Source organism: Leptosomus discolor, chromosome 1, assembly GCF_034619465.1.
Source record: "Leptosomus discolor isolate bLepDis1 chromosome 1, bLepDis1.hap2, whole genome shotgun sequence".
In the NCBI taxonomy this organism is placed as follows: domain Eukaryota; kingdom Metazoa; phylum Chordata; class Aves; order Leptosomiformes; family Leptosomidae; genus Leptosomus; species Leptosomus discolor.
This window is the reverse complement of record NC_141391.1, coordinates 69,786,681-69,800,402: the sequence shown is the minus strand read 5'-3', so window position 1 is coordinate 69,800,402 and position 13,722 is coordinate 69,786,681. Positions and strand designations below refer to the sequence as shown.

Here is a 13,722-nt window from a genome sequence, read left to right as displayed (position 1 = left end):
AGGAGCAATTATTCATTAGGAAGAAATGGCTACCTTCTGCCAATAGTATCACAACTATCAAATTATAGTAACTGATCCTAAATTGAGGTTGCAGGGTATAGTATTAAGATGGTACTGACGATTGTAAGTGTGACTGGATTTGTCAGCCCTTTGAGATCACATTTGGCTTCTGTGTTCTTTGTCCAGCAACGGTGACAGCAGAGGAAGGAAGCACAGGTTGAGAGTTTGTATGCTTTTTGAGATGCTAATTCTGTAGCGTTCAGGGTGTCCCACATTTTCCTGGGGTTTTAATCCTGCAAGTGTTGGATGGAAGCAATGAAATGTGGCAACTGTTCAAAAACTGAAGCATTTGTCATGTTCTGTGACATGCTGTGATTGATGAGTACAGCAGAGAGGAGGAGAAAGTTTATCTTTAAAAACAGGCTTAAGGAAGTATCCTAGTAGTTTATTTTAAATGGAAGAATAGAAATCTTATTAGAGCTGTATTTGAAGATTGATGGAGCCATTTCATGTTTCTGACCTGTGTAACATTGATTTCGGAACATGGTGAACATTACATAGAGGAAGGGTATTTGTTTATATCTAAATGAGGTGGAAGGGGGAGAAAAAGGAATTTTTAACCCTCCCAGATGGTTCTGTCCAGCCTGACCTTAGACCATTGAGCTACGACTTGATTTTTTTGGCTGGGTGACTGGTTAGAAGGAGGAGTGAGGGAAAACTTGGGTATGGAAGTAGAAGGAGTTGGAGAGCTCCAGGGCAGGTTCACTGATGGGAGCTCGAAGGGTCTAGAATAGTCTGAAGAATGAGTGCATGAGAATGTCTTCCGTGGAGGAAGGGCATTGCAAGTGGAACTGGACTGAAAGGACAAAGAAAAGATTATAGAATCAGTAAAACGCTTTCAGAGCGAGTTATTTTCCCAACATTGCCATTTATGATAAAGTTGTCTTGTTTCATTCTCAAATGGAGATTGTAAAGAAGGAGCCTTCTTTCCCGGTTTCACTTGTTCTCCCTTGTATCGCTTTATAACTTGTCTTCATCATCATCAAATAAAGTATTCCATCTTTTTTTAAAAGACAGTGAAGTTTCTGACCAAAGAAGTAAAATTAAAGGAACATCTTCCTACTCATTATCTTCCACGCGCTGTAGGCACCAGCTAGCCTATGGTCATCTCAGTCATAAGCAAGAGTTAAAATAAAGGAATACGAAAAAATTCAAAGGAGTACTACACTTGGACTGAAGAGCTGCAGATGCATAACAGCTAATCTTCAATTTTCAGTTTTAGGAATTGGTTTGACTTCAGGTTTAGGTCTTCCCAGTTATGAGGTACAGAAATATTCACAGGTTCCCTGCCACAAAGCTATGCCCTGTAATTCTGTTGCATCAGTATCAACTCCTCTACAGATTTCAGAGATTAAAGCTTACTTCTGATGTGCCTTTATTTGGTGTGTGTGAGGCTTTTATTCCTGGAAAAGTTAGTGTGCAAACATCCAAACATAGCAATTAATTTAAGAGGGAGAAGGGAGAAAAATTGGCCAGCAGTTGAAACATAGCTTAAACAGTAAATAAAATAAACAGTTTTGGAGCAAATCCAAGGAGGACAGCAGGGAACCAGTTCAAGCTGCATCGAACCAGCATACTTTGAAATGGTAATGTTAAGAGCAGTAGTTTATCTAGAGATTTTTTTTTTTAAATAGTCCTTTTAACCATTTTGTATGTTTGTTAGGGTGGGAAAGAACTAAAATAAAAACAAATTTAAGTCCAGTTGCTTTTGCTGTTTGTTCTTGAGTCCTGTAGAAGTTACTACACTGAGGCAAATAAAGGATTTCAGCATTTTTGCAACAGCTGTTTGAGCTCTTCCATCTCTTTGCACCGGATGATGGCTCTCAAAAGAGTTAGAACAGCCTTTCCGGTTTGGTGTTTTTTTTTTTTTTTCTTTTAATTAAATCAGATCACAAAAAGAATAAACTTTGTAACATATTCTGGAGAAAATAAGCAATAATAATGTCCTCTATTTTATGCATCAATCTAATTAGCAGCTGTGAGGCTGGGAAGAACGGTCAATAGTTCAGGAGAATGTTCATTCATTAAAGTTGTAATTAAAAGCAGGGAAAGTATTTAATGTATTGTGTAGATCACCTCACAAAGATCTAAGTCTGGGCAGTGCCTGGGACATAGGACAGTAGATCAGAGGTCTAAGACCCATTCCAGCACCTCTCTGCGTGTCATTAACACATCCTTTCTGGTCTAAAGGTGACGGTTCTTAGCAGATACAAGGAGCTTCGAAAAATCATAGTTTTGACATGCTGAAAACAACTGTGCTTTGTCAGAAAACATTGAGTCCGAAGTGACTATTTCACTTATTTTTAAACCTTTGTCATAACATCTTTTCATATTCCTAAAAGAAAAAAATTTATTTGGTTCAGATTATGAACTGCCCATGTGTAAGTTCCTCTATTTTAAATGAGGGCCTTTTGGTTACTGTGTTTTGTTTGGTGTAGGTATTGCCCGTGAAAGCAGCAGAACTTAGCCAGCAAGACTTGATCTTGTGTTTTGAATCTGAAGCAGCTAGTCCATAAGTGCTCCTGTCAGTGCTGTCCTTGAGGAGACCCTATGGACCTGCCTGGTAGCCTGTGTTTAGAGCACAGCAGTCAGCACGCTGCCCAGGCCTGTGCCTTAGATTTCTCTTCCATGAGCCTGGTGTCCAAGATCTTTGTGTGTGCAGGCCTATGCTTTGTTACCGTTTGAGGACTGCTGCTTAGAGCTATGGAGATGTCCACTGAAACAGTTCCTAGGTCTGTGTGTTTATGGCTGCCGGAGGGTTTGTCCACGCTGCATTTGGTGTCTTAACCACAGCACAGTGTTGATAAAACCGGGTTAGCTTTAACCCGGGAGGACAGGTGTTGAAAATAGGTCAGTCTTGGTGTGAGCTCTGTGCAGCCTTGATTGCGATGCTCCTGAGGGAGGGCTTTAGTATCAGAGCTAGCTGGCTTAAAATAGCAGTTTTCAAACTTGGAGCTAGAAATGGATGACAGGGCTCAAATGTTATCTTGGGTGGAGCACTGGAAACCCCAAAGATAAGCTCTTATGCACATTTATTTCCATCCCTTTCACTCACCCTCCCCAGTCCTCTGCTCTTGGCAGTCATGGGGTTGTTGCATGTATTTTGAGCTGGTGACTTTGGAGTTGCTCTATGCCTGAGGCAGCCTTCCTGATGGAGCCTGCACTGACCTGGCCAAGGCCCAGTGACTCTGGATTGTGGATGGAAGAAGTAATTCTCCTATGGGTGATACGTAAAATAATTTTTAAAGAAGTGATGCTTGTGGATTGGGAATGTAGTGGCTCAAGGTAGAAGAGGATTAGTCCAGAGGTGTGGGGAGATAGCTGCTGGCTTGAATAGCACAAGAGGGGAAGGGCTGCTGGTCAAAGCTGAGGCGTGAGTCTGGGGAGTTGGGCCAGAGCCAGATCAGCAGGCATAGCAGGAGCTTTGTTTGCTCTAGGCAGGGCAGACAGAGTCAGAGGGGAAGGGAGAGATGGCATCGGTACTAAAACAGGTGAGGGGGAAATGCAAGGGGCGAGATTTCAGGATAGGCAGAATGTGGGGGGTATGTGGGGCAGAGACCCGCATCATTGCAGGAAAAAAACAGCGTGCCTGAGAAAATGCTGTCCTTCAGCTTGCTTGGGTACATCCTCAGTGCATATCTGACCCCCAGACGCAGTATAGGGGACTCCAGAGGCTGTAATTTCATGAACTGAAGTCTAGTGACTGCAGTAATGTCCAAGGGCTCCTGCTCCCCCCTGCTTGGTCCTCTGCTGTGCCGCAGCTGTGCCCGGGGTTGTTGGTAAGGCAATGCTGTGAACCAGATAGTCCCTCGTGGGTTTTGTTTAGCCTGGACAAGTTCAGGTTCACAGTGGTGGCTGGACTGAAGCAGCAGCATGGCATGGGGGGAGGACCAAGGGATTGCAGGAAGGCTCAGTCTGAAGTCTGGCACGTACCTTCAATGGCTTTTGCCTGAGGCCATGCCTTCAGTGGGCAGAGACCCTGCAGCAGTACCTCCAGAGTCACATCAGGTATTACGTACCTCTATTAAGTGCTTGCTACAAACTCTGGTGCATGTGCTTTTTTGTTTTTATTATTCTGTTTTCCTGATGGCTGGTGACATCCACCTGCAGCCATCTCTCGTGGGGCAAAGCCCGTACTGCCATGTCAATGGCCAGCCAGCAGCGGTCAATGGCTAGAGATGGAGTTCAGCTGGAAGTGAGGGACAGTGTGTCCTTTCTACCCTCCTACGGTGGCATGTGGTGCAGAAGGTGGAATGGTCTTATCCCAACTGTATGGATGACAACAAGAAACTGATTGCCAAGATGAAGAGATTTATCATAAAATTCTCCTGTCCTGGATAAATTAATTCGTGCTTAAAATTTGTCTTTTGTGGATGGTGGTTTGATGGTGAGATTTGTAGTGTGTTTTTATTCTATAGCTTTATCTTTTTTTTACAAAAAGTGTGTACTTGATACAAGAAATTATTCCCCATACATTTGGTAATGAAGATAAAAGGTGAATGTGTTTTTTGTCTTTTACAATGCAAAGCATGAACGGCCCTCTAGTGGTCATGGCTCTATAAAAAAAAAAAAGGGGAATTTTCTTCATCTCACCCAAGCAATATTGCAATAATTGCTTTCTCCAGGACTCTCTGGCAAGGAATTCATACATGATGAAAGTTTTTTTCCCTTCTCCTTGACGTTCTCGTGCTTCTAGATTAAGTAACTAAGATAATATTTGCAATTTAGTCATGTAATTGGCAAGTTCAGACTGTGCATCTGGGGAGCTTTCACTTAACTGACTTAACTGTGCACGTTAATAATGACGGCAATTATTTATTGAATAATAGACTATTGGGTTTCTTAAGTAGCTGAAGCAGTGAACTGTGGAACAAAGACTAGCATAAATTACCATCAACTGTATGACACAGTTTGTTCCTGAAACCACAAAATTATGCCTTCATTTTGTTCACTTTTATGTAACTTTTTTTTTTTTCTTTTTGAATTCTTCTCAACAGCCCAGTGACTTCTCGGTATCTCTAAAGGCATCGGGGAAGAACAAACATTTCAAGGTGCAGCTCGTGGACAATGTCTATTGTATTGGGCAGCGTCGCTTTAATACTATGGATGAGTTGGTGGAACACTACAAAAAGGCTCCCATCTTCACCAGTGAACACGGGGAAAAGCTATATCTTGTGAAAGCCCTTCAGTGACGTTGAAGATGGACTTGGCCACCTGGGCCTCTTATAACTTACAAGCCTTAGGTCCTAAATTCACTTTTATAGAGCAGAGCAATATCTGAAGCAGGCTTGAGGAATAGGCTCTTTCTAAAGTGTTTGCTCTGTCAGTTGCTGTTTGTCCTTTTTTTTTTTTTTTTTTCCTCCCCCCCCAGCCTCTTTTTGTGTTCCAGTTCTGTTAATCTCTGACCACCTCTCTTCAGGTTGAGAGTTTCCCTGAGGTGGCCATGGCAAGCACTCACCTTCCCGGCTGAGTTCAAAACTCCCCTCTCCTGTGTACGTTTACATAGTTAGCTCAGATCAAGGAGGGGCGTTTTCAATTCAAACCAGTGTTAACCTGTTCAGATTGCTCACACAGGCAGAACTCTCCGTTCAGAGACATCGGGCACAGTTTGTATGCACTGAAGCTGCAGCTACTTAAGTGAGAGAGAGTAGACATAACAGTTGTGGCTGTGAGTTCTGTAGCTATATCGCTTACCGAGTAGTATATTACAAAAACTCCTAGTTCCTAGAAGCACTCTTTACACTGTACTCTGCTATTACATTGCCTCTCTGACTCTTTGTAAAGAGTACACTAATTAAAAGCATTTTGTAATAGTACTTCTTAAACTACTATGGTAAGATTGTAGTAAAAGAAAACTATCTAGTGTATTTTGGTCTGTAATTGCAACAAAGAGAAATTTTATTTGAAAGTTAATTACTAGAGAAAGAATCATTGAATTGTAAAGGCTGAATGTTTTGGTAATCTACAACCAAATGTGCCATCCACATAATGCTTTTTCCTCTTGCCCTTCTGCTTGTTTGAATTAAACGATTATGTATTTAATTCTCAAAGTAATATGTATCTGTAGCTGATTGTTGACACTAATACAGAAGATTAATAAAAACTGATCTTGGGATGGGGTGGGGCGGGCTACCAACACTATATATATATTTGCTTTACGTAAAGAAATCTTCGGGTTTTACAGAGGATGGTGTGGTTGGTAGGAAGAGACACACAGAATGTTTATGAAGAAAATGCATTTTTCTCTTTTCTTTACATTTAAACTCCTTTATGGTTTAAATATACAGTCTTTAGATGGCACATTCCTGAGATTGAAGAAGGGATCATAAGATCTCAAAATCTTGCATACTCAGTTTTTTGGATATTGTAATAAAAAAGGTATTATGTCATGATGGAGTACTGGATTTATCCTTGGGTGGTAGTCCCGGTGTTGTTTTAGCAAGGTGAAATAGAGTGAATAATGAGTTGGTTTGTCTTGGAATTTGTGTGGCCTAAAAAGAAAACTTCTGCAACTGCAGAGGACAGTTTGTTCTGAGGCGGTGTCTAATGAGCTCCGTGTTACTTGTTTCTGTGATAAGTAAGTCTGTTCACAGCTTTAATGAAAACTGCAAGATGGACCTGTTTCCTCATACCTTTTTTGCTGTTAAACATGTTCCTTACCTGTTCTGTGTTTCAGCCGGCGGTAGTACAACTACCTCTGTGCATAACTCCAGTGTAGGTTGAGCAGACACCAGCGCTGTCTGGCTTGCATTGCTGTTAAGTCGTACCACTGCCAGGAAACTGCACTGGTGCGTCTGCGCATGAATTGCAGTCTTGCTGAGACCCGAGAGGCAAGTACAATTTTTTGAAGTTCTACACACGTACTGTTTTCCTGCCACTCTTGAAATCATTTCTGTAAGGTTATCTGAACTGACAACTGCATTTGAATTAACAACTGTATTTTTCTGTACGTGAAAAATTGGGCAGTGACACTTCTTGCTCCAGCTCAATGAAGGAAAACAGTGATACAGAGTAATCCAGAATGGTCATGCATTATCCTGCAGAGTGCCTACGCACGACTATCTCCTATGAATATAGAAGCTTTCTTTAGGAGGTTGGTGAGAAGTACCAGTTGTTTACAATCTACCTACAGAAGGACTCCACAGTGGGCTGCTTGAATGTCCTAAGTGAATCCTGCAGCGAATGTAGGTTTTTGCCTCCTAACACCTAGTTCTTTCTCTAGGTGAATCTAAGCATGTACCAAGTATGGCACGATGATAGCAAAGTCAACTGTATGTTGTATGAGCATTTTCAGGTTTGAGTGAATTGCTTTTCAGTCTCATTGACTCTTTGTGGTATTTGGAAAAATGATATATGGGAATGGTTTTCCTTTTCAGTAAACTGATTGCTGCAATTACTCTTTCATGCCCCTTGTTCATTTTTCTGAAATGTTCCCCATGTTTCCTATTCCAGGAGCCTTCATATGCCTCTTGCAATCCTTTTTTTCACCATTTTTTATAGTCCCTTTTTACAAGCTCTGTTAGTTCCTAACCCCTTTCTAGTCTTAGTAGCTTAGAACTAAACCAAACAGACATGTAAGTGAAGTTTTTACCATATGATTTATATTTTAATGGATTTATCAAATCTTTTTTTTTTTTTAGTTACCTCATCCTTTGTAAACAGCTTCTGTGTATTGACATGTGAATTGTTAAAGTATTTTGTTTTGGAAGCAGTTAGTTAATTTACAATCCAGCAGTGTGAATGACGAGCTTGAGATATTTTTTTATTTTAAACAAGCCTCATCTTGTTTTTGCCCATGCTGTGTTTAATCAACATGCTCTCCATTCAACAGGCTCATTAGTAGTTCTTGTGTTGTTCCCATCTTTACTAATTGAGATAAGTTTCTGCAAGTTTTGCTGCCTTTTTGACCTCATTTGCTGGATTGGGCCTAAACATTACCTATCTTCAGTACTAACTGCTTAATAAAGGGGCAAAAGACACAGATTTTACTTTTATTTTCCTATTTTGAATGTACCTTTCTATCATTTGACAAAACCTCACCCTTATTTTTTGACTACTTAAAGCCTCTTTGTCAAAGCTTGGGGTTTGGGGTGTTTGGGGTTTTTTTTTTTTTAAGATGAGAGGAATTGTGGTGACCTGAGTTTCTTCATCTGCAGTTTTCATTAAAGTCTCAAATAATTTCTGATGGAGTAGAAGTGATTTTTCTTTGTTATTCAGTCTGGCTTTTCCCATCATACCTGGTTCATATGGGTGCATAAGTTGTACTTCTAAGTATTATTCCTCTACAGCTGTTAATGTTTCCTTGCCTTGTGGGTGTTGACACAGGAATGTGAAAGAGCTGTCTCAATCCGTAGCAGTTGCTGTACTTCCCGTGCAGTGGCAAGAATTTGAGATCCGTGTTTTCACTTTTAGCTCCGGGAGCATTTTGACAAGCTCTGTCTTTGAGTTATTGTGACCATTTGTGGTACCACTGGACAGCCCTACCTTGGGCAGGCACAAAGAGTCGGTCAAAGTCCTGTCGTTTCTGGACTTACACGTCACAGCCCACCTGTTCTGTAGCACTCCCCTTCCAAGGATGTTTTATTTAAAGGATGCTGTGGTAGCTGTTCTTCATAAATATCGACAGTGTAGTCCTTGGTCCCAGGTTCAGTCTTATGAAAGTATGCACGTATGAGATATTTTCCAAGGGGTGGGGACACTAGTGATATGCCAGCCACTCCAGAGTGGTCTGTAGCCCTGTGCCAACTGGGAGCTGCTGCTGTTTGCACAATAGCCTACGCTGCCACGATGCTGTTACTGACGGTGGTATTTGGCCAAAAACATTGGAGGGCTTCAAGGTTTACACTGGTTTGCAGATAAACGCCCTCGAGCTTCTACACAGGTCCCAAGCCAGGCAGCTACTCACCAGATAGATCCAAACTGGAAGAAGTGTGAACCCATGGCGTGGTGCTGAGTCTCAGCCTGAGAGTCTTGGAAAGGAGTACAGCAAAAATGCTTAATATAGCTGTGCAGGGTTCAACTGGCTTGGAGCACCTGTCAGCAAAATTGTGCGCAGTTGGGTACCAGGTGGCCACCGCTGATCTCACTTAGTATTGAGGGTAGTCACGTATTAGGTGGGGGCAAACTATTAAAGGATTAATCTTAAGAATGAACCAAGAGCATGCCAGGTAAACTCACACGGAGCTACTGTATTAAAGCAAAGGGTTTGCTTAGTCTTTGCATTTGGGGTAAGGAGAGAAGAGGCAATAAAGACATGTGGTTGGGTAACTAATGTGAATATGGACTATATGAATGTAATGAAAAGTCCCACTCTTGAATGATTCTGTTCACTGTTCTCTATTCAGGTGTCGTCTCGTAAATTTATATGGAATCCTTAAAGTTTACAGCTGTTCTTCTAAGCCTTTATTGCAGCTTTTCTATACTGTAAAGTTTGCTGCCTGGTTTAATGGTTTCACTAAGGGGAAATGGAGATCTTCCACATTTAGAATGATAATTTTTGTTATAACACAAAGCTGAAATACTTTTAAAATACCACTATACAATTTTACTTATAAAAATGGGTCAGATTTTGCCTAAATTATAAATCAAAAACTAGAAAAGGGAGCACACTTCTTTTGGATTTAGGTCTGGTAATTTACTTGGCAAAACCTACCAAACTGTAAGGACTTTCCTTCTTGGTCTCAAACTGGTTGAATTCAGTGATTTAGAGGTAAATCAAACCTGTGTAATCTCCAGAATTGGAATCTGATGAGTTCTGTTTTCCTACTCCAGTGGGATGAGATGATTCATTTTTAAATGGAAACTTGCTAGCATACTGATAAGCTGTGAAAGGTGTATTGCTACAGTAAGTCTCAGCTCTTAGAATGCACTAGGGACTGTGAATCTTTCTATTCCTTTCTCTTCAGTACATCCAAAATTCAGTGCCTTTTTTAAGAAGTGGGAAAGTGTAAACCAGCAATAGCACAGGGTGCATGGTCCTGACTAGCGTTATAGGTCACCTGCACCACGTGAATAAAGGTTTCAGAGTAAAAGCAGGATGAAGGTAAATGCTGCTGTTCATTCACTAGCTGCTCCTAGGCGGAACAGGTTTTTAAGTAACAAGTAAATCCATCGTGCAATACCGTTCTCCAAAGTACACTGCAATTGCAACCCAAATGCGCACCAACACATTGTATATAACAACAAAAAAATGCCTAATGTGTATTTTTTGTGCTGGTGTCTTGCCAAAGCAATAGCTGATTATGTTTTTCTCTATTTTAGGTGGATAGTCATATTTATAGCTGTTGGAGATAGTAATAGTTTGTTTGAAAATCCAACACACAATGGTTTTTGACCTACATTGTATTAACATGAAATATAACCTATATGTAACATGCCTAAAACTACAATATTTTCTGGTCCTTTCCTCTGGAACCCTGTGCTAGTTTTGTATTGTAACACACAAATTTTTCTGGCATATTCTTGGTGTTTCTTTTCTTGTTATAAAATAGATTGTCTCCCCTGTTATTTGACATATCTACTCAAGCTCATACAGAAGCTGACTAACAGAAGTGGCATGTAACCATTGACAGATTAGACAGGTTTTTCCTTGAATTTTCTTTCATATGTGGTAATATTAAATGTTTTAGGAGTGGGAGGTTAAAAAAAAAGAAAAAAGAAGACTCTCTAACTTGACAGATTATCTTCAGCAGTAGGAGTCCACAGTTACAAGGAAAAAGTAACAGGTATGAAATGTTCTTTTCTATTTTCTTAAGTGAATTTAGTTTGGAATTTACCTTAAGATTATATGGCACTAGCACGTGAGGTATTACAGAGGTTAAAAAATTAATGCTGACTTGGTCCAGCTTAATGAAGGAGTGGATGGATAAAATTGTTAATCTCAATGTCCTACTCTAGAAAATAGTAGTAATCTTCAAAAGGGGAGAACTGTGATTTTGGGGGACTTTTTTCTTGGTAATGGGGCTTTTTGTTTTGATTTTTGAGGGAAGACTTCAAAAGAGGTATCTTGCTCCAGTTTTCAAGCCAAATTTTGCTTGTGAGCTTCTTCCCGAGAAGCACCTCTTTGGGTTTGAGCCAGGCCACAGAGAATATGTTAACTGCAATTATTCTCCTAATGTAATTGAAACTGTGGTGGTGAATAATGGGTTACTTTTTTTTTTTTTTAATTTTGATCTCCATTAGATTGGATACATACACGTATACGGTAATTAATTAGTGGGTTCTGTGGGTTACTGACTTAGCTTTTCACCTGGGTTCAACTCTGTCAAGTTTAAATAAGCTTGATGATTTTTTTTTTGTTCCTTTTTATGTCACAGAACCAGTAGTGCATTCAGTGCAATTATAATTTGTAATGCAAAGAAGCCCTTCAGTTGTGGGCAGCTGGTATGTTTGGAATACTAAGTCCATAGATGATGATGATAATACAGCCATAAAGAATTGCGGGTAAGGGCACCAGCAGACAGGCGGAGAGAACAGGCTCTTGTGATCACATCTGATGGTTTCTCTTTGGAGAATTAGGTTGTTTATTTTCATTTGAATATGCATAGCTAATTCGTAAAAGCGAAACTTAACCCTTTTTTGGTGTATAGCCTGTTTATTCAGAAGTAAATTCTAAGAATTAGCACTGCAGGAGGGAAAGTGGATGTTGAGGCCGTAAGAAAAGTGAAGAGTACTGGTGTTTGTGGCAGGTTTCCTGCTGAAAATCCTTCCAGGTTTATATCCCAGTGAAAACAGGGATAGTCCTCATGTTACTTGGTTTTGCAGTGGCGTCGGCTAGACTTTGTGCTGGCGTAACCTGTCTCCACTGAAGACAGAATAACTGTGATTATGTTAGAAGAGATTTTCATAACGTAGTCACTGCTCTTGTGCAACTGGCTTGGGCTAAGCTCAGAGTTCAAGGTGAAGAGAAGAGCAAGTTGTTGAATGAGTGTTTACCAGTAATGGATGGGTCCTGTAAAGAACTCTTTTAATCCAGTTGTTTTTGTCTTTTGCTCTTACTAATTCAGCAGTGGGTGCTGACATTATCAGTGTACGATGTTCTGTGTTAACGGGTAACTTGGATCAGATGTACCGCTTCTCTGGCTTGGATGTGTGAAATCATTCTATGAAATTCAGGGTGGTTTAAGAGAAATTTTGTCATTTGTTTTTATCTGACGTTTCTGATGTGGTGTATAGCACACCTACGTTGTCGGCCTTCTGATGCTCTTTGGTGCAACCTCTTCTGCAAAAATGAGAAGTCTGAACATGTTTCGAAAGTTAGCAATTTCAGCTCAGTCCTTTGCCGTGTGGTGAATGTTAGATTACCAATCATGGGCCTTTTGATGGCAATATCTCATGTTTTTAATGGTGGTTTTTCAGACTTGTCTCCCTAAATTAACATCAGATTTGTCTGTCCGCTCCCGCTCTCGCTCTTGCTCTCTCTTTCTTTTCTCCACCTGTTCCTCAGAAATGCACATGTCTGTCTTTGGCACTCCTGTAACTTCCCAGAAAGTCTCCTTGGCCACCATTCTGAAACTTCGCGGACTGTTTGGAAAAAACAGCGTTTCCATCCAGTGTTGGCTCAATGGGAGATAATACCCTTGATGAATTGCACAATCCTGTGCTGGGGGGATAAGAACTGAAGGTGCTTTCCTGCTTTATGCTAATTCTTGGAAGCACTTTGTGCTAATGGAATAAACTCTGGCCATTCTTTAGAAAAGAAACAAAAAAAGGGAACAAGTTACTGTTCTGGTTTAAATCAAATCACTCTTGTAAAGCCTTGTAAATAATTTCAAAACTGTAAAAATAGAGATGCTTGCTATATAATGCAGTGCCAGGAACTAGTTACTGATGGAAGGAGGAGGCTGCTTTCCTCAGCATTAGCAGAATATTAATTCTGCAATACTCATAAAATTGTTGAAAACCAAATGCTACTACCTTCAGAAACATACCTGAAACAAAGCTGTGCATACTAAATCCGGTTCTGCACCTTTGAGGATAGGGTACCATGCAATCATCTAGCTCGAATCTTTGTTGTTTTCTGTTAACTGCAATGATTTTACTTTTATGATGACTCAGATGAATGAATTTCTCTTGTGTGTTTTCTAGTGCTGTTGCATGTGGTCTGACATCGCTGCTATTTGAGGTGGTTGAGTTTGCAGGAATCCTGCTTGTCCTGTGCTTTCTTCTTCTGCACTCTCTTCCTGCCCCACTTGCACTTGGTCTCCAACTCCCCCTTTTCTCCTTTCCTCCTCTATTTTCTTATGTGCCTTAAAGCTTCTCAAAATGTTTCAGCTCCTTCTTTCTTTCTTCAGTTGTGTCTACTCTCCCTCCATTTTCAACCTTTAATATTTAGAGCCTACCTAGTGAACAGGAAAAACTGCTCTACTCCACACTTCTCCTGTACGCATCCAGGTTGCAGAGAAGCAGGCACGCTTTCCCAGGTGGAGCTGTGTTTGTGCTGTAGGCACAGCAAGGAACAGGCCATCAAGCGACTGTATTGCTTGACCAAACCTATTCTTATCATTCACAGAGGTGGTTCATTGGATGATATTATCCCAGCCTAAATCAGCAGCTTGACTTTAGGGCTTCAGTGCACGTGTTCTCACTGTTGAAGGCTCGGTGCTCAAGCAGGCTAAGCAGTTACATCTCTGAAATGGGATGGGGAAAATGACACGGTCAGTA

At 40.7% G+C, this 13,722-nt stretch overlaps 1 protein-coding gene across 1 annotated transcript in view; it reads left to right on the top strand.

Moving 5' to 3' along the window:
- Positions 1–6,266, top strand: part of NCK2 (NCK adaptor protein 2) — a 32,678-nt gene extending 26,412 nt beyond the window's left edge. The window contains exon 3 of the mRNA XM_009953994.2: positions 5,058–6,266. Within this exon, the coding sequence (XP_009952296.2) occupies positions 5,058–5,252 (195 nt within the window). The 3' untranslated portion in view covers positions 5,253–6,266. The remainder of the gene's footprint in view (positions 1–5,057) is intronic.
- The last annotated feature ends 7,456 nt before the right edge of the window (positions 6,267–13,722 follow it).